A 23580-nucleotide genomic window follows, 5' to 3' on the forward strand; every position below is an offset into this window, starting at 1 on the left:
TCCCTTTGACCTTTGTGGATGCAAGCAGGTCCCAGTCAGAGCCTTTCTGTCCTGTTGCCATAGTCCGGGTCCTCCGATAACTGCAACCAGAAATCGAAAGAAAGACCCTCCCTCCCAGTCTTCTAAACCGATAATTTTATAATACTTTTCTTACCAAATGAGTTTCAGTCATGGGTAGTGTTACAGATTTTACATCCAGGAGCTTTAGAATAACGCCAGATATCTGGGCATTTTTAGATAGAAAAAAAAAAAAAAATTGCCCTAATGTATGTTTTTTACATCAAACATAGTTTCTTTTTACCATCTTTCTGCAATGCTCTGTGATCTAATGTATTTTTTCCTATTTGTCTACCTCAATAGGATCCCAAAATTTTGGCTGCTCTTGAAGCTATTGGAAAATCAGAAAATGACCTGGAAGGGCGGGTAGTTTGTGTCTGCAGTGGTACAGATCTGGTGAACATCAGTTTCACATACATGGTGGCTGAAAATTCAGAAGAAACTAAGGTATCCTCTGTGAAACAGCCTCCTTCCCTTCCCCCCATATGTACATATGTGGTGCACATAATTTTTCATGTATAATATAATTGTAATAGATATTTTACATTGTAAAATAAGTTAATTTAGATTTTAAAAAATGATTCCTTTGCCTTGCTGGAATGTTGGTCTCGAAAATTCAGCAAGCACAGTACCCTTTTAGCATGCCCCTCACGTATGCCAACAGCCCAAACACCTACTATATTATGTTGTGGGAGCCTCTCAAACTGGAATGTACACAGGAATCACCTGGGATTTTGTAAAAATGCAGATTCTGATTCAGTAGGTCTGAGGTGAGGACAAATTCTCCCTTTCTAACAAGCTCCCAGTTGGTACTGATGTTGCTGGTCTGAGAACCACACTTTGAGTAGCAGCACTGCCCAGTAGAAAAATAATGCAAGCCACAGATGTAGTTTAAATCTTTCTAGTAGCCACAGGTAGAATTAATTTCAGTATTTTAGATTCCACATATAAGCGATATCATATGATATTTGTCTCTCTCTGTCTGGCTTACTTCACTTTGTATGATAATCTCTAGGTTCGTCCATGTTTCTGCAAATGGCATGATTTCATTCTTTTTTTATGGCTGAGTAGTATCCCATTGTATATATCTACCACATCTTCTTTATCAATTCATCTGTCGATGGACATTTAGATTGTTTCCATGTCTTGGCTATTGTAAACAGTGCTGCTATGAGCATAGAAGTGCATGTACCTTTTCGAATTCCAATATATCATATTTTAACCCAATAGGTCATTTTAACATGAAATCAATACAAAACCAGTTAACATATTTTACATTTTTCTGTTTATACAAAGCCTTCAAAATCTGATGTGTATTTTCAATTCAGATGGGCCACATTTCAGTGGCTGCATATGGCTAATGGCTACCCTATTGGACAGTGCAGGTCTGCATGATTAAGATATCTAACCCCCCACCATAAGCTATTAAAGTATTGGGTTATAATCCATCATAATACCGTAACCAGCCTACTATTGCCCTGGCAAGTGAGTCTCAAAGAGATTTTGGCCAAAGTAGAAAGCTTCAAATTCAAATCACTTTCCTGCAAGTCATTTGTCTTCAGGGTGGTTTTACGTGTGGATGGAGCGCCCATTATCTTTGCATAACATGTTTGAAGAGGCCTGAGCCTTTGCTCTACCATTGCAGAAACCTGGCTTTAGGGGGTTGGGAGGGGGAGCATTTTATTTTCCCATTGATCCTGCAAGTAGAAGCTCAGTGCAGGGTCGAATGAGAAAGGCCATCATTAGAAATATTGAAATTTAGAGCCTGAAGGGAATATATAGGTAAGATTATTTGATGAAACGGAGATGAGAAGATTTAACCCTGGGCCCAGAGCTAATGGGTACGGAATTGAATTCTGCAGATTCCAAGACCGTCTTTCTTTCACCCTCACTCACAAAGTGTGGTCCACATTCCAGCTGCATAGGCCTCACCTACGAGCTCCTTACACATCAGAGTCTTGGGTCCACCCAGACCTACTGATTCAGAATCTTCATTTCTAACAAGGCCCCCCAGTGACTCATGTGCAGTTAAGTTTGAGAAGCTCCCAGCTGTGGCTTTGGGTCCAGGAATGGATATTCCATGTGACATGAGAGCCGTTGCTTCTGTCCTTGCGGTGGTTTGGTTGGTTTCATGCTGTTTTCCCAGATCACCTCACTTTGGGGAAACAGATTTTGCCTTCAAGTTCCTTCATTATTGTGCTCAGATCAACACCTTGTTTGAATGGTTTCTTGAACCCTGCTGCTCTAAACAAGCATCGTTTCTTAGAGTTCATGCTTACGTTATTTGCTACAGAGGTCTTTCTGGTTGCTATTTGCAATAACAACGTTCAATCCCAGAGGTCCATGCTGACCACCTGGGAAGAAAAAGACTTGTTAATTGGACAGAGATATTTAGCTGCCTGAAGTTTTGGAAAAACACAGTTCTGTAGACCGGTATGCCCTGGGTTTTGTCAGTGTGTCATATTACAAGAAACAGTATGACTCCTATGAGCCTAAGAACCTGGGCTTGGGACCAGGTTGCCTGGGCTTAAATCCTTGCTCTTTCTCTTCCCAGCTGTGTGACTGAGACATGCAACTGGCCTCTCTGAGCGTCACCTTCTGCATCCATAAAATAAGAACAATACCACAATGCCTGCTCTTCGGATTGTTGTATAGATTACGAGTTGCTACATGGAAAGTGCTTAGTGCACGGCCTTTCTCATCCAAAGCCCTCAATGTGTGCCTGCTATTCTGATCACAGGGTCCTAGAATTTTAGAGCTGGAGATGGAACTTAAGCAGAGCTTCCCACCACCTCATTGGTCAGATGTGGCAAATGAAGCCAAGCAGTTACACAACAGGCTAGGCCAGAGTCCAGCCTAAAGCTCAGGCCTTCTGATTTCCCGAGTGATGCTGTCCACCACCCCCCAATCCCTGAGCAAGTACAGTCCTGGGAAGGTGGCTCAGATCAGTAAGCCCATAATGTTCTTACTTTCCATGGTTTGATTGTTGTCAGTCTTGGTTCCTTTTGTTTAAAAGTCGTGGTGTGAAACCTATACTCATGAGTACGTGGTATATATGTGTATGTTTCAGGCGGAAGTTTATACTTAAAGATAAGATTTGGGGTGTTTTTGCAGTAGCATTTCCAATTTAAGATTAGCTGGCCAAACAAGTAGGACTATAAAATAATTCTGTACTGGATTTTTAATTCAAACTCAATACTATTTGAGCCTGCTCTTATTAAATAAACTAAATGTTTCAGCTTCTGGGAACTATTATTACAATTTTATAATTCATTAATAGTGTAATATGCAAATATTAATCTCACTGTCCAAACTAGACAGCCCATGCTTATTAGAGCATGTCCTTTTGGTTAATTGATATTTGGAAGATATTGAACAAATTTTTCACTTATGTATACATGTGTGTGGATAATCTTGCCTACTTCCTGATTTCAAAACTTAACTGTCTGCATCCAGATCATAATACTTACCACCTCCAGCACTGACATTTTCCCCATCACCACTGCCTTATTCCTATGCCTCTATATATGTTACTATCCCTAACAGAACACACAAGCCATCAAAGTGAGAGGATTTATATAAAATACAGATGTAATTACCGCAGATCAAAATGATGGCAGAATTCATAAATTAGATCAGGTCAAGTGAGAAATGTAAAGATTTCCCAGTGTGCCTGAAATGGTGTTTGGGGCTCAGCCTGTGGTATCACTTTCACCTGAGTACCGCTTAGGAGCCTAGAATAGAATTATGGGACCATGGAGTATGCTATCTGTCCTCTTAGCTAGCTGTATTCTGGTCACTTTATCACAAAAGTCAGTTAACGCAAGTCATTCTTTTTAAAATATTTTTATTAGAGTATAGTTGCTTTACAATGTTGTTAGTCTGTACTGTACAGCAAAGTGAATCAGCTATACATATATCCCCTCTTTTTTGGATTTCCTTCCCATTTAGGTCACCAAAGAGCATTGAGCAGAGTTCCCTGTGCTATACAGTAGGCTCTCATTAGTTATGTATTTTATACTTAGTACCAATAGTGTATATATGTCAATCCCAATCTCCCAGTTCATCCCACCCCCGCTTCCCCCTTGGTATCCATATGTTTGTTCTCTACATCGGTGTCTCTATTTCAAGCAAGTCATCATTTTTAAAAATAACGCTTACAGACCTTAAACGCTTTATTTTAACTTGAAGCATATAAATGTGGTTCAATTGTTGACCCGTCTTTTAATGTTAGGGCCGAGGTCTTTGCATTCAGTATGGGTCTGTAGGTTGGGGTTGATGTATTTTTTCTTTTTAATTGAAGTACGTATAGTTGATTTACAATGTTGTGTTAATTACTGCTGTACAGCAAAGTGATTCAGTTATACATATATATACATTCTTTTTTTAATATTCTTTTCCATTATGGTTTATTATAGGATATTGAATATAGTTCTCTGTGCTATACAGTAGGACCTTGTTGTTTATCCATTCTATACATAAAAGCGTCCATCTGCTAACCCCAAACTCCCATGCCACCCCTCCCCCAACCTCCTCCCCCTTGGCATCCACCAGTCTGTTCTCTATGTCCGTGATTCTGTTGCTGTTTCTTAGATAGGTTCATTTGTGTCATATTTTAGATTCCACATATAAGTGATATCATATGGTATTTGTCTTTCTCTTTCTGACTTACTTCACTTAGTATAATAATCTCTAGTTGCATCCATGTTGCTGCAAATGTCATTATTTCGTTCTTTTTTATGGCTGAGTAGTATTCCACTGTAGATATATACCACAGGCGTTGATGTATGTTTTGCCTATACTTCACCCATAATGCATTGCCTGAAATAATCCAATTTGGTTTCTTTAAAGTACTAGTGAGACTTTAAAGACACTCATGGAGCAATCAAAATACAGAATCCTACAACTGCATGACTTCTTTCCCTAATCCTTTAGTTGTCTTATTTACATAGAGCTTGAGAAAAAAAAATTAGCAACTTGCCTTTAAAGAAATCTTCCCAAATGTTCACCGAAAGAAACAACAACCCTCTTTCTTTCCACAAGCGTATTTCACTGGTTCATGTAATTTTTATTACATACATAGACAGGTATGGAAACAAATGTAAGTAACTCATGGTAAGCATGCAAGGCGAGAGCAAAAAGGTACAACATATTGGAAAATAGCTTATTAACTGTAAGAGTTTGGCATTCCCTGGGTGGTCAGAGTGTTTTGCTTGTTTTATGCCATCTGACAAGTCTTGGTCTGACCAGTGAAATAGAAATTTTAAGAGGGTTTCTAGTACAGAACTTGTTTAGGAGTATTTATTTGAGATTCTTGAGTCTGTTCTTAATTCCCAGGCTTTTATGATACTTACAGTCCAATGATTCTGAAAAATTCACTTAACTAAACATTTAATCCAAGCAGATGGGCCAACCTTCAATTCATGTCCTCTCCATGGAGGACCAACTTTTACACGTGGAATCTTTCCTGACTCTGAGAAAGCCATCTTACTTTGTTTGTTCATCCACTTCCTAAAAGGGTTCTCTGGTATTTTTTCTTCTTATTTCAAGGAGGCGTTTTAAGAATCAATAAAATTTGACATGAAATCTGACTTTCTTAGAGTTAAGCTTTCAAATAAATACAAATGTTTTCACAGCACACAGGACAGTAAAATGATTGTGCTTTTTCTTTTTTCAATATAAGATGTCACCAGTATAAAAGACATCTCTGTAGCTCAGCTTGTCTTTTCTTCAATCACCCCCTCTGCTTAAAGAGTAAATAATCTTGCCTTGCCACTCTACCTCTTTACAAGATTTGAGCTCAATTCTATAGACCTTTCTTCCCTATGAAATAAATGTCTAACAGTATCTAAACATTTCACCCACATCCTTCCAGTTGCTGAGTCCGCAAACACCCTCCTCCAGTGTCCTGATCAGTCCATTAATAAACACTCTTGTATCTAGGATCTAGCTGCCTCTACCACCAGCATCACTACAGCATTCTCCAGGCCAATACCATTTCCCCCCCTAATTGGCATCTGTGCCTTGGCCTTGCCCCTTGCAGTCTGTAGCTGAAGGGATGTTTCTGAAATGTAATTCAGATCACATCACTTTGCTGCTCAGAACCCTGCAAGGCTCACAGGGCCCAACAAGAATCCCTTCTCACTTCCCTTCCTCATGTTGCCTTCATCTCCCTCTTCCCTCCTTTGTATTTCCTTCCAGCCTCAGGGACTTTGCATGTGCTGTTCCTTTTGCCTGGATCATACTCTTTCCCCAGTTACATGCAGCACGTTCTCCCTCACATTTCTCAAATCTCTCCTGGAACATCACCTTAGCTTCCTGCGTCATCTCCCCTCAGCACATCCCAGCTCCTTATCTTGCTGTATTTATCTTCATTGCACTTACCACTATTTTCATGCCATACATTCATTTATTGCCTTCCTCCCTGTACTTGAAGGCAACATCCTGCTCACTGCTGCATCCCCGACATCTAGAACATTCAGTGCCCGACATTTAGTAGATGCTCAATACATACTTGTTTTATTGAGGTCTTTATGTTGACCGAAGCCATAAATTCTAACCTAGGCGATAAATAGGTATAACCCTCAAGTTTTTTACAGTTTAGCTCAAAGAAAAGCTAAGAGAATTATCTTTGGACGAGAAGCCCAAGAAAATGTGATTCAGTGATAGTCCAAAAGGTCTGGGATTCCATGGCGTTATTTTTAGAGTCACTTTTCAGGATGTAATGGGACTGTTGCTAAGAATCCACGACAAGCCTGGAGGTTGTAACCCCAGTGTCTTGGCGTCTTTCCAATTTAGATCATTATTTTCTGCTTCCCTAAATCCCTCCTGTCATTCCAGTTAGAAAATTCAACTTTCATTTCCTCTCCTTAAAAACCTTCTGTGAAAAGAAATTGCTAACAAATTGCTGGCACTTTTCGCTCAAACCCAGTGTGCCTTTGGGTAATAGGTGCGTCTGATTGGTCACATAACTTAAAACATCTATGAAAAAGCAGCCACATGAAGGAGATATTTCCCAATTTTTTCTAAACTGTGTGTAATACAGCTTTTTCTCTGAATCCTACTCATCTCTCTGCCCACTGTTTTACCATAAACTCTACAAATAATACCAACTATTGTAACAACCTTCTTTAGTTAGAAAAGCAACTCAGTTTCTCTGATGTATTTTTTTCTCTCTTGGGATACAACTAGTTGGGGAGGATTTTGTCCCTGGTGTGTTGAAGGCAGTTCAGATGTCTTTCATTAAGCTACAGCTGGCGCTACACAGCAAACTGCAAGCACAGTCACTGTACATCAGATTGAAAGGCAACCATCATTGAAAATCTCCACAAATAAGTCTGTTATTTTATACCAAGTTGAATTTTACTTTGATTACAAAAATAAGCTGTTACTATGAAGTTCAAAATGCAAAGATTTGGATTTAAGTTCAGACAATTTCCAGACTGCTCATTATACTTTCTGCGGGTTGCAAATATTTGGCACACTCCATAAATTATGCTTTGTAACCAAGTAAACAAATAAGCTCATGACCGGGTACTATGGAAATTAAATTACAAAAATGTTATGTGTTATTCTTGTAGACAAAAAAGATAAGGTCAGGTAGTTTATTACAGGGGATAAAATCTTATTTTAGTCAATTGAGTTGAATGTCACAATCGCTCTGCTGAACTTGAATTATGTTGAGTAGAAGAATTTATGCAAAGGTTCTTGGAGAAAGGATGTATTCTTTGTTTTGATGGGGAAAAAAAAAATCAAGTTCATGTTTAGTCAGTCCCTCCTACTGGCTTTGCTAACACCCTGCAGAGCCCCGCTCCCCTCAACTAGTTCCTCTACCCCTAGTCAGGCACAGACCTACTCAGGGGATCAAACTAGAAGCCTCACCTGGGACCTTCTTAAAAATGCAAATTCTTGGGCCTTATGCCAGCCTAATGAACCTGAAATTCTCAGGATGGAGCCCAGTTATCTGTTTTTGTTTCTGTTTTTGTTAATTGAAGTTTACTTGATTTACAATGTTATATTGGTTTCAGAGATACAACATAGTGATTCAGTATTTTGATAGTAATAGTTTAACTAGCCTCCCAGGTGATTCTGATGCTGGTTGAAGTTTTGAGTCCCATTGGTTTAGCATACAAATGGACTTGGTCCAAAAATCATAATGATTTTGAACCCAAATAAGTTTTTACCAAATTGATTGACTGCAGCATGCAGGTAAATCTGTAGACCTATCGATCACTGGTTAGAATTCACTGAGAACACAGAAAGCACGATTAAAATGAATTCGTTTCTATGACTCTAGAAAAAAAGCTATTTCTTAAAATGCAGTTTTAATTGTATTATATATGCCAGTGATTCTTAAAGTGTGGTCCCCAGACCAGCAGCTCCAACAGTACCTGGGAACTTAATCTGAGATGCAGATTCTCAGGCCCTGCCCCAGGCCTGTGGGATCAGTACCCCGTGTTTCAAATAGCCCTCCAGATAAAGGCTCAAGGTGAGAACTACTGCCCTACAGAGAAGCTCCATAAGGAGCGATTATATCCTGCTTCTCTTGCAGAAGTCTTGAAGAACTTACATTAACTGCTCTGCTGCCCAGACTCACATGGGCCAATGCCTGCTGAATGCTAAAGGAGCTAAATTGTAAATCTGAACCTTCTATCCAGAGTCCAAGCCCCAGTATACTAATTGATTTAAGTTCTTCACCACACTGCCTCATGGTGTTTTGAGGCTCATGTCTGGGATGGTGTGTGTGTGTGTGTGTGTGTTTCATGTTTCCAAGACAGAAAGTTGGCACGTTCTTGTTTTGTTTCTTCTTTAAACCTTCCGGAATGCATGGGAAACGAATCAGTGAGGGGCAGTAAAAAGCCATCTTAAGGACAGAGCTGTGAATCAGAGCAGATGCGTGGGTACGTATTTGTGAGCTTTAAATGTCCCCATCTCACCTAGGTGTTTTCTTCTTGCCAAATAAAGATAATGGGGTACATTTGTTTAATTGCTGGGTTGAACGTGGCGGCCATCAAACTCTGGTTCATCAGTGAATCTGTGGAGCGGGTGACACTTGTCTCCTGGGGCCTCCCACGACCACCTGTCATCTCTCTTGCTCTCTCTTCCTTCCTCCTTCAGTTCTCATGCTGCTCTTGCCAGACCATTTGTCCCAGGATCCAGTACTTCAGTGTCTGACCCATGGTGGCGCTCTCTGAACTCCGGAATTATTTCTTTATCTCTGTATTTCCAAAAACTGTAGTTCCCTTAGACCAGAAGTTGTGGACTCAGCGATGCCTGCAGGAGCCAGGGAGATGATGTGAATAATAAAAGGTGGCAGGAGACAGATAGGGATGGAGTAGAATTTAGTGAAGTGGGGTGTGCATATACCATCTGGGAGCACTTACTTCCTGCCAGTTTTCCAACCATCAGAGTATGGCCCTGAGGTTGCTAGATTGTTGGTGGTGGCCATCTGGGGGCACTTACTTCCTGCCAGTTTTCCAACCATCAGAGCATGGCCCTGAGGTTGCTAGATTGTTGGTGGTGGTGGTGTTTTTTCCATGAGATACTGGACATCTGGATTTTTTGTATGAAATTTCCTGATGTTAAAATGTTGACAAAAATATTCATTTTTGTACACACTGTGTGTGCCATACGACAAACATGTCTGTGTGTCATTTAGGACCTCAGCCCTAGACATCAACCAGCGTGCAACATGAATGTGTTTACACTAAGGTGAACACTAATATTTACTTAACGAGTTCACCTCACTGACATTTTAAGTGAAGATGCCCATTTTTGCCTTTTTTCCTTCCTTCATTCAGCTTTTTATCCAAGAATTATTTTTGGATGAGTTATAAACTTGGACAAATCATTTCCTCTACATGGGCTTTCTTATCCTCATTTGTAAAAGGGAGTTGTACTGAATAACCCTTGAAGTTACTTGCCCCTATAAAGACGGAATTTCTTTGCAAAAAAACATGTACTAGACACTAAGGAGGGTACAGGTTAGTTGCTTGGACAGGCCACTTGAATACACAGAAGCCTAACCTGGGTCAGTCGTCAGATTGCTAAGCTAGGAGGCGCTGTGGTTGGAGAGGAGAGGGAAGTACTTCCATAAAAGAAGCAGTATATTGTACCTGGGAGAAGGAGGGTTGGCTGGTCACATTATGGTGGCGTCCACGGCGCACAGTCCACCAGAGAGAAGGCTCTGAAGTTGGGAGTCGGGACGTGAGCAGAGATTCAGAAGCAGAGGAATGTTGGGCCTGCCATGTTGGTCCAGTGAGACGACTGGAGAGGACACTTTTTTATTGGAAACTTGGAGAGCGAGGCTTGGACTGTAGCCTGCTTTGAGTGCCAGACTGAGATCCTTGTAGAATCTATTCTGAAGGTTCTATGGATGTAAGGAAGGTCATGAGTTGAGTTGTAGGGCGGATGCAACACGATTTTGACATTCTACAATGATGGTAATATGGTAATGACATGTGGCCCAGAGCACTGCTTCTCAAAGTATGGTCTGGACCAGCAGGGTCATCATGACCTGGGAACTTTTTAGAAATGCAGGATCTCAGGCCCATTCTCAGACCTGCCGAGTCAAAGTCTACATTTGGACAAGATCCCTAGGTACTTCCTTTACACATTAAAATTTAACAAGTACAATTGTACCTCAATATTCACAGGGGATTGGTTCTAGGAACCAACCCCGACCCCCGAAGATACCAAAATCCGCCTATGCTCAAGTCCCTTGTATAAAATGGCATAGTACAGTCAGCCCTCACATCTGTGGGTTCCACATCAGCAAACTCGGAGGGCCAACTGTACTGCGATAGGATACAAGAAAATCAGTTGTACTTGGCTTCAACCAGTTACACAAGGAGGAAGACCTGAGAAACATTTGAAATCAAGAGGCTTTGTTCCTGAGTGAAGTTAGAAGAGATTTTAAGTCTGATTAACTGAGAGTATGATGCTAGTTATCAGAAATTGAGGGCCTAGTTACTCTGGGGCGAGAGGGGAAGGGATAGTGAATTTAAAATATGTTCTCTGAGGAGTGTGCGTGTCATGAGATCTGCTGTGGTCACACAGTGCGAAGGACATCACCTGTTACTCAGGGGCCCTTGGGGGCTCTTCTGGGGACTGGCCCTGGCCACCTGTCTCTGTGTTCCCCATCTCTAAACCCCTTGACATTCCAAGACGACTATCTTTATTTTCTTTCAAAACCCCCGACTTTCTTAAGTAGTCAAATGTGGGTTTTTAGTGCCATTTTTCCTTAGTAAAGCTCCTTATCAAAATGCGTGTGCAGGAGCCCGGCCCTGGAGCTAAAGGAGGTTTCGCTGTGGTTCTCAGGAGCTTTGTCACCTTCATCAGGTAGGTTTCCTTGGGGTGGGGGAGGAGCAAAGTGAGAAAGAAGCCTTGAGTGAGGCGTGGTGACCTTGTCCGCAGCCACACTGAGCAGGCTGTGAAGTCGTCTTCAACGTTTGCGCGGCCCATGCACGTTTATACAGTTCTCCAGTGTTTCCTGAATGCAAAAGGAGTGTTGCTCATGGTAAGGCATGCACTTCCACCACATGCTGGTCGAAAGCATGGAAGAGTGAAAAGAAAGGAAGCCCCGTGTCCCCCTTTTCCCCTTCCTAAAACCCCCACCCCCTCTCTAATGTGTCTTTTTAATGCGCACACAGTTTTCTTTTATACGAAGTTGGGCTCATGCTGTTTATAGAGTTTAATATAGTACTGTATTTTATCATTAATAGTTTTTATCATGTGCATTTTCTTGGTCTTTAAAATGTTTTCTTGGGCTTCAATGCAAGTCCCCATGACCTTTGAGGTGGGCATTTTTGGTTGTTACCCACTCTTGCTTCTTTAGAAACCTCCCAGCCTCTTAGGTACTTCTTTCAGAATGCTGTGATCTTCACAGGGGACATGTTTTCACTGCTGAGGGTTTCATGAACTTGAAGGTTTCCTAAGCAGAGACTCCACACTGGGCCCAGTCCACAGCTGCTCGGTTTGCCCTAATTGCAAGTGTTATCAAATGCCTCCATCAAGGGAATGCAGAATGAATTACTCTAATTGCACCAGAAGTTTGGATTTCACCTTTTGGCCCCTGGGACAGAAAAATGTCACTAGCTTTAAATTGCTTCTCCATTTACCACATAGCTCCAGTTTTTACTGCTAGCAAAAAAATGTCATTGTGAACATAATGTATGTGTAACATGGGGCTACACGTGTTTGTATGTTTTCTAATCTTTGGGGTATAATTGAAAGATGGGACACATGAGGCGGTGGGTCAGACACCTTGCCTGAGATGAGACTCTTGCCTCTGAGCGCTGTGATCTGGAGCAAATCATTTAATAATCGTAATCATAATAGTGCAGCCCACGGGCCAGATCCAGCCCTCGGCCTGATTTTGTGTGGCCAGTGAGCTAATAGCTTTTAAATTTTTAAAGGGTTATTAAGATAAAACAAAACATAAAAACTGTGCAACAGAGAACCATATGTGGCCCCCAAATCTTGAAGTATTTATTGCCTGGCCCTTTACAGAAAAAGTTTGCTGGCCCCAAATAATTATAATAAGAGCAGCAGCAGTGAACTTTTTATTTTATATTGAATGCCAGACACTGTTCAAAGTGCTTGGCCTGCATTATCTTATTTAATTCTCACAACAGTCCTGTGAGGTGGATTATTCTCATTTACAGAGAAAGAAATAGGTCCAGAGGGGTTGAGAAACTTGCCCAAGGTCACACAGCCAGTAGATGGCCAGCTGGTATCTTGAACCCAGGCATTGGGCCACTCCAGATCCTGTGTTCTATCACTCCCTCTGCTGCAGCTCACAAGTTGAGGAATAGCCTCTTCCACCTGTAACACTGTATGATTTTACTGTACTTTTCAGGTAAATGTTTAATGTCATTATTTCTGGAAGGTATAGTCATAGAGCAGCACTTCCCAAATTGGTGGCCCACAAAATGGATTCCTCAAAAAAAGTCCACATATAAAAGGGGTTCTCTGGTCAAATGAGCACGAGAAAGCCTTGTTTAGTTGGGTTTCTTTACTATAGCACTCTCAGAAGCAGAATTATTCTCATACCAGTCTCAGCAAGGAGGGGGGATATTCAGCTATTTCCCAAGCATACATACATTCATTCATTCATTCATTTATGCCTATTGAAGGGACACAAAATCTTTCAGAACTACTACTTTACAGAAAAAAAGTCAGCAATGATGTCATAGAGGCATTGTTCAGCCCAATATTTTTCCAGATGTATCAAAACAATGTAATCTAGACATTCATTTATTCATCTTTGCCAATGACATTCTTTTTATTGTCCTTGTTTTCCTGCTGCCATGTTTCTTCCTTCCCTCCCCCTTTTTTGGGGGGCAAGAACAGGGGAAGTGTGGAATCTTTTCCATAAATGATAGGAAATTAGACAGTGAAACTCAAACCCATTGACTTAGATTCTTTTTAGTACCTCGTATCTTGAAAGTCATGTTTAGTGTGTAGGATTACCTATAGATTTGATTTGCCTGAGCTGATAGGTGGTGCTGCCTAGAAAAGGGCAGCCAGCGGCTCCTTGATTGATGATGCTTATCCCAGACCCTCAGCAGGCGGCTTTGTCTGCATGTTGAGTTCTGCTCATTTTGGCATGGCTTAATTTGCCAGCGTTGTCAACGGACACATGTCAGGAGGAAAGTGACCTTGGGGATCTTAAGTACAGGCATCAGCCAAAGAAACAACTTCATGAACACCTTTTAATTCACCAGCTGTTCACTCATCCCTTACCATCAGGGTTTTGCAAATTTGACAGTCGAGACCAAAAATGCACTCTTACAAAACTGGTAGTTTCTGACCAGCATAAAATGATGCTCTTGGTTTTCTTAAACTCTTAAAATTCTTCAATTATTTTAGAGTTCTCTATATGGATGTCAAATAAGTGTTACATAAAATAAACCAAATATCTCATTTTCTTTTTGAATGATTTCTGGGGTTTGTAGGAATGGAGCTGCTCTGTGAACTTTGAGGCATTAAAGAACATCACTTATTGCTTACTGTATATTGTTTATGTAGAGTGAACACAAGGCATAAATGTATTCTGAATGTATATATGTATGTATGATTTCTTAGGCTGGGTCTGTGAAATAAACTGATAACAGACAAATTAACAGGAGAAAAGGCATACAAATTAATTAAGTTTTCATTTTATGTGAACAGGGGCATCACAGAAAGAAGTGAATACCCAAAGGAGCAGTGAGATTTTAGAGTTTATATAGCACGTTAACATCGGAAGGAGAGGGGGCGAAGGGTAGATGGTTTTTAAGGAAGGTAAATGGGCCCTTAGGAGAATAGACAGGAGGTATGATTGTCTTGTGACAATTTCTATTTGGGTGTGGTGCCAACTTTTCATTTTCCAGAAAAGGAGATTAGTATTGCTTCTGGGGAGAGGATTTATGACAACTGAGTTCTGTTGGGAGGCTCTGCTTTTAGGCAGATAAGGAATTTCAGGAATTCAGATGCCTTCAGTTCAAAATAATTCTTATGCCAAAGTGGCGTATTTTGGGGTGTCATATCCTGATTCTCTTCAACAGTATATTTATTGGAGTAAGTATTTGGAATTAGATGTGGTTATTTGGGGCAAGATTCTATAGGTCCAAAAGAACATTGTTACAAGGTATCAGGTTGTCACAGGTTGAGTGAGGCTTGCGTGATGCAAAAAATTGTCTCTTAGAAATGATAGTGAACAGAAACCCATTTGGAATGGGAATTTGACACTTCAGCTTCTGGGTAATGACCAAAAATAGCACAGTGTCCCCTCCTTGCTGTGACTATTTAGAGATTCTTTTTGACCTAGTGTTGTCAAGATAACCAGCCAGGCTGACAGACTGTTTTGACTATCTGTGAGTGACTAAACTAATTTTGACTAGGGAAGTTATAAATATTATCCAGGCCCATCCAAATCAATCTTTCAAACACAGCCACCCGTACTCATACATGGCAGCTCGTTTCCTGCCCAAACACTGGTTCGCTATGCTGTGAAGGTGAGTTAAGAATCAGGTGGCACTTAATGCTTAATGCATTCCCTTTATCAGCGACTTAGTATTCTTTGTGAGCAGAGAACAGCAGATGAAAAACACGTATTTTCTGGAGGACACTCAGACTACGTCAAGGAAAAAAGGCCCCCATCGCTCCTTTTTTCTCCCCTAATTCTCTTTTAGATTTGAAAATTTCATGAGAACTATTATTGACTTCCTAAGGGCTTTGAGATCACTATTGGGTTGTCTGTCTACTGATTTTTTTTTTTTTTTTTTTTACAAAACCCACATTGCTGTTTGGCCACCTACTTCAATAGTTTGCTACTGTGTGATTATAATAGGCTCATTAATTTAACCTTCCATCCTGGGTTTATCAACTGACTTTGTCTAGGACTGCAAGCATAGCTCCTTTATTATGCATGCAGTTCTGTTCTGTCTCTGTTACCTTGCCCTCTTTCTCTGATGCAGCGGTTAAGGTGATTTTCAGGTTTCTTTGCCTGATTTGTTCTCATTGTCACCACTGTCATTGCCTCCCTGTTGGCCTTCTGTCCCATGGCCATGAGGGAGTTTTCAATGTTGACATTGATCTCTTGCCAGGCTGACACTTAGTACATTTTACCTCTACTTCTTTCTCTCCTTATTAGGGCCAGGAGAAAGTAGTTGACATGAAAGAGAAAATTTGTTTTATTTTTTTCTTTTTAACATGATATAGAAGTCAGTCTGTGATATATAAACAAACATCGGTAGATCTGCTACTTAATTTTAGAATGGCTTTAGCATCCCATCCCCTATGAGCACATTCAAAGGGTAAAATGTTAAATTTTTTGTCAAGTCCTGCCTAAATCACCAGCCTCTTCACTCTCCTGCTTCTACCCCTGGGGTTTTCTAATTCCTGAGCCAGGCTCTGCCTCAGTCCAGGGTTGGATAGTACAGGGACCAAGATGTTAAAGACAGGGGCACTTAGCCTCTCATCATTCCTGCCCACTGTGTTAGCTCCAGCCTTGAGGCTGAGGTCTGATCACTGACATTTGGTGCCCTGAGTTGTGCTATGATCATGTACCCCATTTCTGGGAATCAGACCTCTCTCTTGTTTTTGTACCAAATTATCTAACAAATGTTCTCCCAAGAAGCCCAGGCCCTTCAGAGCAGGTCTGTCCTGATGTTGTGCTCACCTCTCTCGGAACCGGGGGGTGGGGTGCTGCTACTTCTGGCAGGTTTCTGTGGGGCCATCTACTACTGCCTGATGAGATCCTGGAGCTTCACCCACTCCCAAGTTTCCAGTGTCTGTGGAACATCCTTTTAGCCCACCTCCCTATGGTGGCTGGCATTGCTTTTATAATGCTTGTAACTTTCTTTAAAATACTTTAGCATCTACAGTGATATGTGTGTGTGAATTTTAATCCAAAATAGAAGAATGAGAATTTAAAATTTGAAGTGTCTCAATTGGTAGTACTCACCCTCAAGGTGGTTAGTTAGCATTTGAAAAGCTTGAATCCAAAGTGATGCCAAAAACTTGGCCTCTGTGCACCAGCACAGAATTGAATCTCTGAGACAGAGTTTTGGGTGAAGTAGAAAAGAATAGCTTTATTGCTTTAACAGGCAAAGGGGAAACACAGTGGGCTCATGAATCTCAAAACTGTGTGTCTTCTCCTGGGAGGATTTGGTGAGGAGTTTTATAGCAGTTGTTCAAAGGTGGGGTTGCTAATAAGGATTAGGGTGTGTACAGGGCCTGCACTCCTTTAATCTGGCCTCAGGTGGTCTCCTAATGAGCTTCTATGGTTCCTTTAGTCTGGAATGAAGAATGTTAGCATCTTCCATTTGTTGGGGGTTATGGTTCTGTAAAGAGCTCAAAGGCATTGTTATGCATATCCCTTGAAGGGAGCCACAACCCTGCCCCAAGGCTGCACTATTGTTTCTTGGCTGCTCCTCCCTTGTCTCTGTATCCCCTCCCTTCCCTGTTTAGCAACTATGCAAATCTGCCCTTAGAACTAGGTGAAGATCATGGAGGCTGGAATCTATTCCCTACAAACAAGAAATAGGGGAATTAGAAAACCTTCTGTGCCCAGGAGCCCCACAGGGTCCTGCTCAGTTTCAAAAGTCCATAGGCCATTCATTATATATAAATTATACCTCAATAAAATTGATTAAAAACAAAACCAGACAAGTCTTTTCTCCAGTGGCCCCCTCTATACCTTCTTCAAGGCTCTTTATCTCTGATTTTAGTACCAAATGCTCTGATAAGTTAGAGTCACCTGGAGGACCTGTTAAAATTCAGATTGCTGCCCCCCCCTCAGTGTGGCTAATTCTATAAGTTTTGGGTGGGGCCTGAGAATTGGCATTTCTAATAAATGCTATTTCTGCTGATGGGGGACTACTTGATAAAAGCTAGCATAATGGAGAGTAGAACTATTTTTCCACTGATGAATTTCTTAGTGGTGTCAGTTTCTACAATTTGTCTAGAAATAATGTACCAGCACTGCTACCCTTGTGTGAACAGGGCACAAAACTTGAGCAATCCCAGATGCCTACATGCTATCTCTTGGAAATTTGTAAGAAATGCAGAATCTCCAGCAGACACTAGACCTACTGAATCTGAATCTGTACATTAACAAAATCTGAAGTAGTCCAAATGTACATTAAAATTTGAAAATTACTGACCTGAGCCAAATTTAGTGCAGATGGTCTAGTTTAATGGTCCTCAGTTGTAGGTTCATACTAGAATTATCTACATTGTCTAAAAATGTAAATTGGTGGCCCAGCCACACTCAGATAGTTAATTAGAATCTCTGTGGTTGATGTTGAGGCTTCTGAAGTATTCCCTGGGGGATTCTACTGTACAACAGCCTCTGGGAACTGCTAATCTAGTCTCTGCATGCCATCCACATAGTTTGCTTTCAACAATGTACCAGCTCAAAGTGTCCTCCCCTTGGCCTGCCCTCTAAGTTAAATGCTGACAATTTAATGCCAACTAATACCTTATCCTAACCAAAATGAAATGATATCATTTGCCTCAGTTATATAGACCCATAAGAGATACCTACAGTATCCTTACTTTAGAATCTGAGGCACTGCCTATATTCAGTGGCAGTCTAAAGCCCAAATACTGTCCTAAAACTCAGTTTCTAGTTTCATATAAAGATATCTTTATACATTGAATATTATTAATCTGGAGATTTGTGAAATGTTGCAACTTTACACCCTAGGACCCTGTGGAAGGAAATCTTCACTTGAAAAGCCTCATAGTTTACCCCAAGTACATGTAAATGAGTCTTATTGCCCTTCTTCAATGACCTGTAGTACAAGAATTCACAGTACAAAGGGGTCAAAAGATGTATTTTTGAATTATATCAATTCCTGGCTTATGTTGTTTGAGCAGATGAAAACTAATCACAGTTGACCCTTGAAGAATGAAGGAGTTAAGGGCACCAATCCTCTCTGCAATCGAAAAACATCCATGTATAATTTATAATTTGCCCTCCAAATCCATGTTTCCTCCATATTCACGGATCCTCAGTATCCACAATTCAGCGTCCGTGGATTCAGCCAACTACAGATCATGTAGTGCTGTCATATGTACTGTAGAAAAATAATCTACCTATAAGTTGACCTATGCAGTGCAAACCCGTGTTGTTCAAGGGTTGACTGTAATTAGTAAAGAAATTAGGCACCTTGAGAATAACCAATTGAAATATGCCCTGACTTTTGGTCTCCATTTACATAAACAAACAAACCCTGTATGGATCAAGGCTTATGAGTTACAGGTCCCACGACGTTCCCATGTTGTAGGTATTTCAGATGGCCCATCCATTGATGATTTTCACAGCTCAGACGGGGGGAAGGTGAAAGTCACTACCTACAGCATCTCACCTCATCTTGTTTCTACCCTTTCACTTCCCCTAAACGTTCAGGTCAGAACTTCTATTCTAGTGAGTGCAGATTTGTTCAGCCCAGATTGGGAGGGCATTGGCAAAACCAAATAGTGATTGGGCTCTGTAAGGCCCTCACTAGAAGATCGGATATCCCAGCTGAGGGCACGTGCAAAAACTTCAGTTCCCTTAGGAAACCATATCAGCTCTTCCTCAGTGGGCAGTGGGAAGAGGTGCTCAAGCTGGGAAGGCCCCCTCATAGCCCTGTGCTTCTCAGACTGGACTGTGCACACAACTCACATGGGGATCTTACCAAATGCAGGATCTAACCCTGTGGGACCGGGGTGAGCCCGAAGATGTTTCCTGGACATCTTGATGAAGTTAGCCACCCCTCTGAGTGGCCTGAGTCTAGAGCAGAGCTTCTTAAAAGTGAGTTTGCAAAACAATCACTTGGAAAGCTCATTTCAACACACGTTTCTGTTCCCCAGAGTCAGATTTCATAGATGGGGCCTGATGATTTGCACTGTAAAAGCTCCCAGGAGGGTCTGACTGCTGGTCACTGGACTACACCTTATGTGGCAAGTCTCTAACTTCTGAGCCAACTTAGTTGAAGGTGCCTCCACTGGCTCCACCATAGCCTCCTCTTTGAAAAGAAACACCAGATGATTAGGGAGGTTGCTACTGAGTCTTCCCTTTAGAGAAAATTACACAGCAGATTTAGAGAGTGTCATTGAGTTTCTGTTATTCTTTGCTTTGACAGTATGCTACTTTGACTAAAAACTAAGAAGCATTCTTCTGGAACAAAATCTAGAGATAAGATTGAGTTGAAGGAAAAACAACTCTGCTTGAAGTGGTGTTGACTGGAAAACAACAGAACTAGTCATTTTAGGAGGACAAATCTATGTGCATAGAAAAAGGCTAGAAGTGCAGATAGCAAAGTGTTGTCAGCTCTGAATATCGGTAATGGAATATGGGGTGATGTTGACTTTTTGCTTTATGCTTTTTTGCTTTACCTTTTTCTACACAGGGCATTTAAATATTGCTTTCATAACCTTAAAAAACTTTCCAAATGTTTGTAAAGGAAAAAGCAAGATATGTGCTCTGTAAATTCACATATTTTTCAGTTAAGTTTTGTTATGTCTGGGTCTCTATACACTTGGGGAGTTTTTTGTTTGTTTTTTGTTTTTTTTCTGTAGAGAGTATTTTTAATTTAATTTTTTAATTGTTTTTATTTTTTATTTATTTATTTTTCATGTAATGTCTGAAACATTTATATTAACATATTTCCATACATATTTCCATACAAATACAAATATAAGATTTTTAGAAATTTCATGTAATGTCTGAAACATTTATATTAACATATTTCCATACAAATAACCCAATGAAAGTTTAGTATTAGTTGTTTTGTTTGTTTTTTTATACTGCAGGTTCTTATTAGGCATCAATTTTATACACATCAGTGTATATATGTCAATCCCAATCGCCCAATTCAGCACACCACCATCCCCACCTCACCGCAGTTTTCCCCCCTTGGTGTCCATATGTCCATTCTCTACTTCTGTGTCTCAACTTCTGCCCTGCAAACTGGCTCATCTGTACCATTTTTCTAAGTTCCACATACATGCATTAATATACGATATTTGTTTTTCTCTTTCTGACTTACTTCACTCTGTATGACAGTCTCTAGATCCATCCACGTCTCAACAAATGACTCAATTTCGTTCCTTTTTATGGCTGAGTAATATTCCATTGTATATATGTACCACAACTTCTTTATCCATTCGTCTGCTGATGGGCATTTAGGTTGCTTCCATGACCTGGCTATTGTAAATAGTGCTGCAATGAACATTCGGGTGCATGTGTCTTTTTGAATTACGGTTTTCTCTGGGTATATGCCCAGTAGTGGGATTGCTGGGTCATATGGTAATTCTATTTTTTGATTTTAAAGAACCTCCATATTGTTCTCCATAGTGGCTGTATCAATTTACATTCCCACCAACAGTGCAAGAGGGTTCCCTTTTCTCCACACTCTCTCCAGCATTTGTTGTTTGTAGATTTTCTGATGATGCCCATTCTAACAGGAGTGAGGTGATACCTCATTGTAGTTTTGATTTGCATTTCTCTAATAATTAGTGATGTTGAGCATCTTTTCATGTGCTTCGTGGCCGTCTGTATGTCTTCTTTGGAGAAATGTCTATTTAGGTCTTCTGCCCATTTTTGGATTGGGGTGTTTGTTTCTTTGATATTGAGCTGAATGAGCTGTTTATATATTTTGGAGATTAATCCTTTGTCCGTTGATTCATTTGCAAATATTTTCTCCCATTCTGAGGGTTGTCTTTTCGTCTTGTTTATGGTTTCCTTTGCTGTGCAAAAGCTTTGAAGTTTCATTAGGTCCCACTTGTTTATTTTTGTTTTTATTTCCATTACTATAGGAGGTGGATCCAAAAAGATCTTGCTGTGATTTATGTCAAAGAGTGTTCTTCCTATGTTTTCCTCTAAGAGTTTTATAGTGTCCAGTCTTATATTTAGGTCTCTAATCCATTTTGAGTTTATTTTTGTGTATGGTGTTAGGGAGTGTTCTAATTTCATTCTTTTACATGTAGCTGTCCAGTTTTCCCAGCACCACTTATTGAAGAGACTGTCTTTTCTCCATTGTATATCTTTGCCTCCTTTGTCATAGATTAGTTGACCATAGGTGTGTGGGTTAATCTCTGGGCTTTCTATCTTGTTCCATTGATCTATGTTTCTGTTTTTGTGCCAGTACCATATTGTCTTGATTACTGTAGCTTTGTAGTATAGTCTGAACTCAGGGAGTCTGATTCCTCCAGCTCCATTTTTTTGCCTCAAGACTGCTTTGGCTATTCGGGGTCTTTTGTGTCTCCATACAAATTTTAAGATGATTTGTTCTAGCTCTGTAAAAAATGCCATTGGTACTTTGATAGGAATTGCATTGAATCTGTAGATTGCTTTGGGTAGTATACTCATTTTCACAATATTGATTCTTCCAATCCAAGAACATGGTATATCTCTCCATCTGTTGGTATCATCTTTAATTTCTTTCATCAGTGTCTTATAGTTTTCTGCATACAGGTCTTTTGTCTCCCTAGGTAGGTTTATTCCTAGGTATTTTATTCTTTTTGTTGCAATGGTAAATGGGAGTGTTTCCATAATTTCTCTTTCAGATTTTTCATCATTAGTGTATAGGAATGCAAGAGATTTCTGTGCATTAATTTTGTATCCTGCAACTTTACCATATTCATTAATTAGCTCTAGCAGTTTTCTGGTGGCAGTTTTAGAATTCTCTATGTATAGTATCATGTCATCTGCAAACAGTGACAGTTTTACTTCTTCTTTTCCAATTTGTATTCCTTTTATTTCTTTTTCTTCTCTGATTGCCATGGCTAGGACTTCCAAAACTATGTTGAATAATAGTGGTGAGAGTGGACATCCTTGTCTCGTTCCTGATCTTAGAGGAAATGCTTTCAGTTTTTCACCATTGAGAATGATGTTTGCTGTGGGTTTGTCATATATGGCCTTTATTATGTTGAGGTAGGTTCCCTCTATGCCCACTTTCTGGAGAGTTTTTATCAGAAATGGGTGTTGAATTTTGTCAAAAGCTTTTTCTGCATCTATTGAGATGATCATATGGTTTTTATTCTTCAATTTGTTAATATGGTGTATCACATTGATTGATTTGCGTATATTGAAGAATCCTTTCATCCCTGGGATAAATCCCACTTGATCGTGGTGTATGATCCTTTTAATGTGTTGTTGGATTCTGTTTGCTAGTATTTTGTTGAGGATTTTTGCATCTATATTCATCAGTGATATTGGTCTGTAATTTTCTTTTTTTGTAGTGTTTTTGTCTGGTTTTCGTATCAGGGTGATGGTGGCCTCATAGAATGAGTTTGGGAGTGTTCCTTCCTCTGCAATTTTTTGGAAGAGTTTGAGAAGGATGGGTGTTAGCTCTTCTCTAAATGTTTGATAGAATTCACCTGTGAAGCCATCTGGTCCTGGACTTTTGTTTGTTGGAAGATTTTTAATCACAGTTTCAATTTCATTACTTGTGATTGGTCTGTTCATATTTTCTGTTTCTTCCTGATTCAGTCTTGGAAGGTTATACCTTTCTAAGAATTTGTCCATTTCTTCCAGGTTGTCCATTTTATTGGCATAAAGTTGCTTGTAGTAGTCTCTTAGGATGCTTTGTATTTCTGCGGTGTCTGTTGTAACTTCTCCTTTTTCATTTCTGATTTTATTGATTTGAGTCCTTTCCCTCTTTTTCTTGATGAGTCTGGCTAATGGTTTATCAATATTGTTTATCTTCTCAAAGAACCAGCTTTTAGTTTTATTGATCTTTGCTATTGTTTTCTTTGTTTCTATTTCATTTATTTCTGCTCTGATCTTTATGATTTCTTTCCTTCTGCTAACTTTGGGTTTTGTTTGTTCTTCTTTCTCTAGTTTCTTTAGGTGTAAGGTTAGATTGTTTACTTGAGATTTTTCTTGTTTCTTTAGGTAGGTTTGTATAGCTATAAACTTCCGTCTTAGAACCACTTTTGCTGCATCCCATAGGTTTTGGTTCGTCGTGTTTTCATTGTCATTTGTCTCTAGGTATTTTTTTTATTTCCTCTTTGATTTCTTCAGTGATCTCTTGGTTATTTAGT

The 23580-nt window shown here is 40.1% G+C and overlaps 1 protein-coding gene across 1 annotated transcript in view; it reads left to right on the forward strand.

Moving 5' to 3' along the window:
* The window catches only part of PLCB4 (phospholipase C beta 4), a 423084-nt gene that overhangs the window by 289241 nt on the left and 110263 nt on the right, over positions 1–23580 (forward strand). Inside the window, exon 6 of the mRNA XM_068565571.1 lies at positions 361–504. Within this exon, the coding sequence (XP_068421672.1) occupies positions 361–504 (144 nt within the window). The remainder of the gene's footprint in view (positions 1–360; positions 505–23580) is intronic.

This window comes from Eschrichtius robustus, chromosome 16, assembly GCF_028021215.1.
Source record: "Eschrichtius robustus isolate mEscRob2 chromosome 16, mEscRob2.pri, whole genome shotgun sequence".
NCBI lineage: Eukaryota > Metazoa > Chordata > Mammalia > Artiodactyla > Eschrichtiidae > Eschrichtius > Eschrichtius robustus.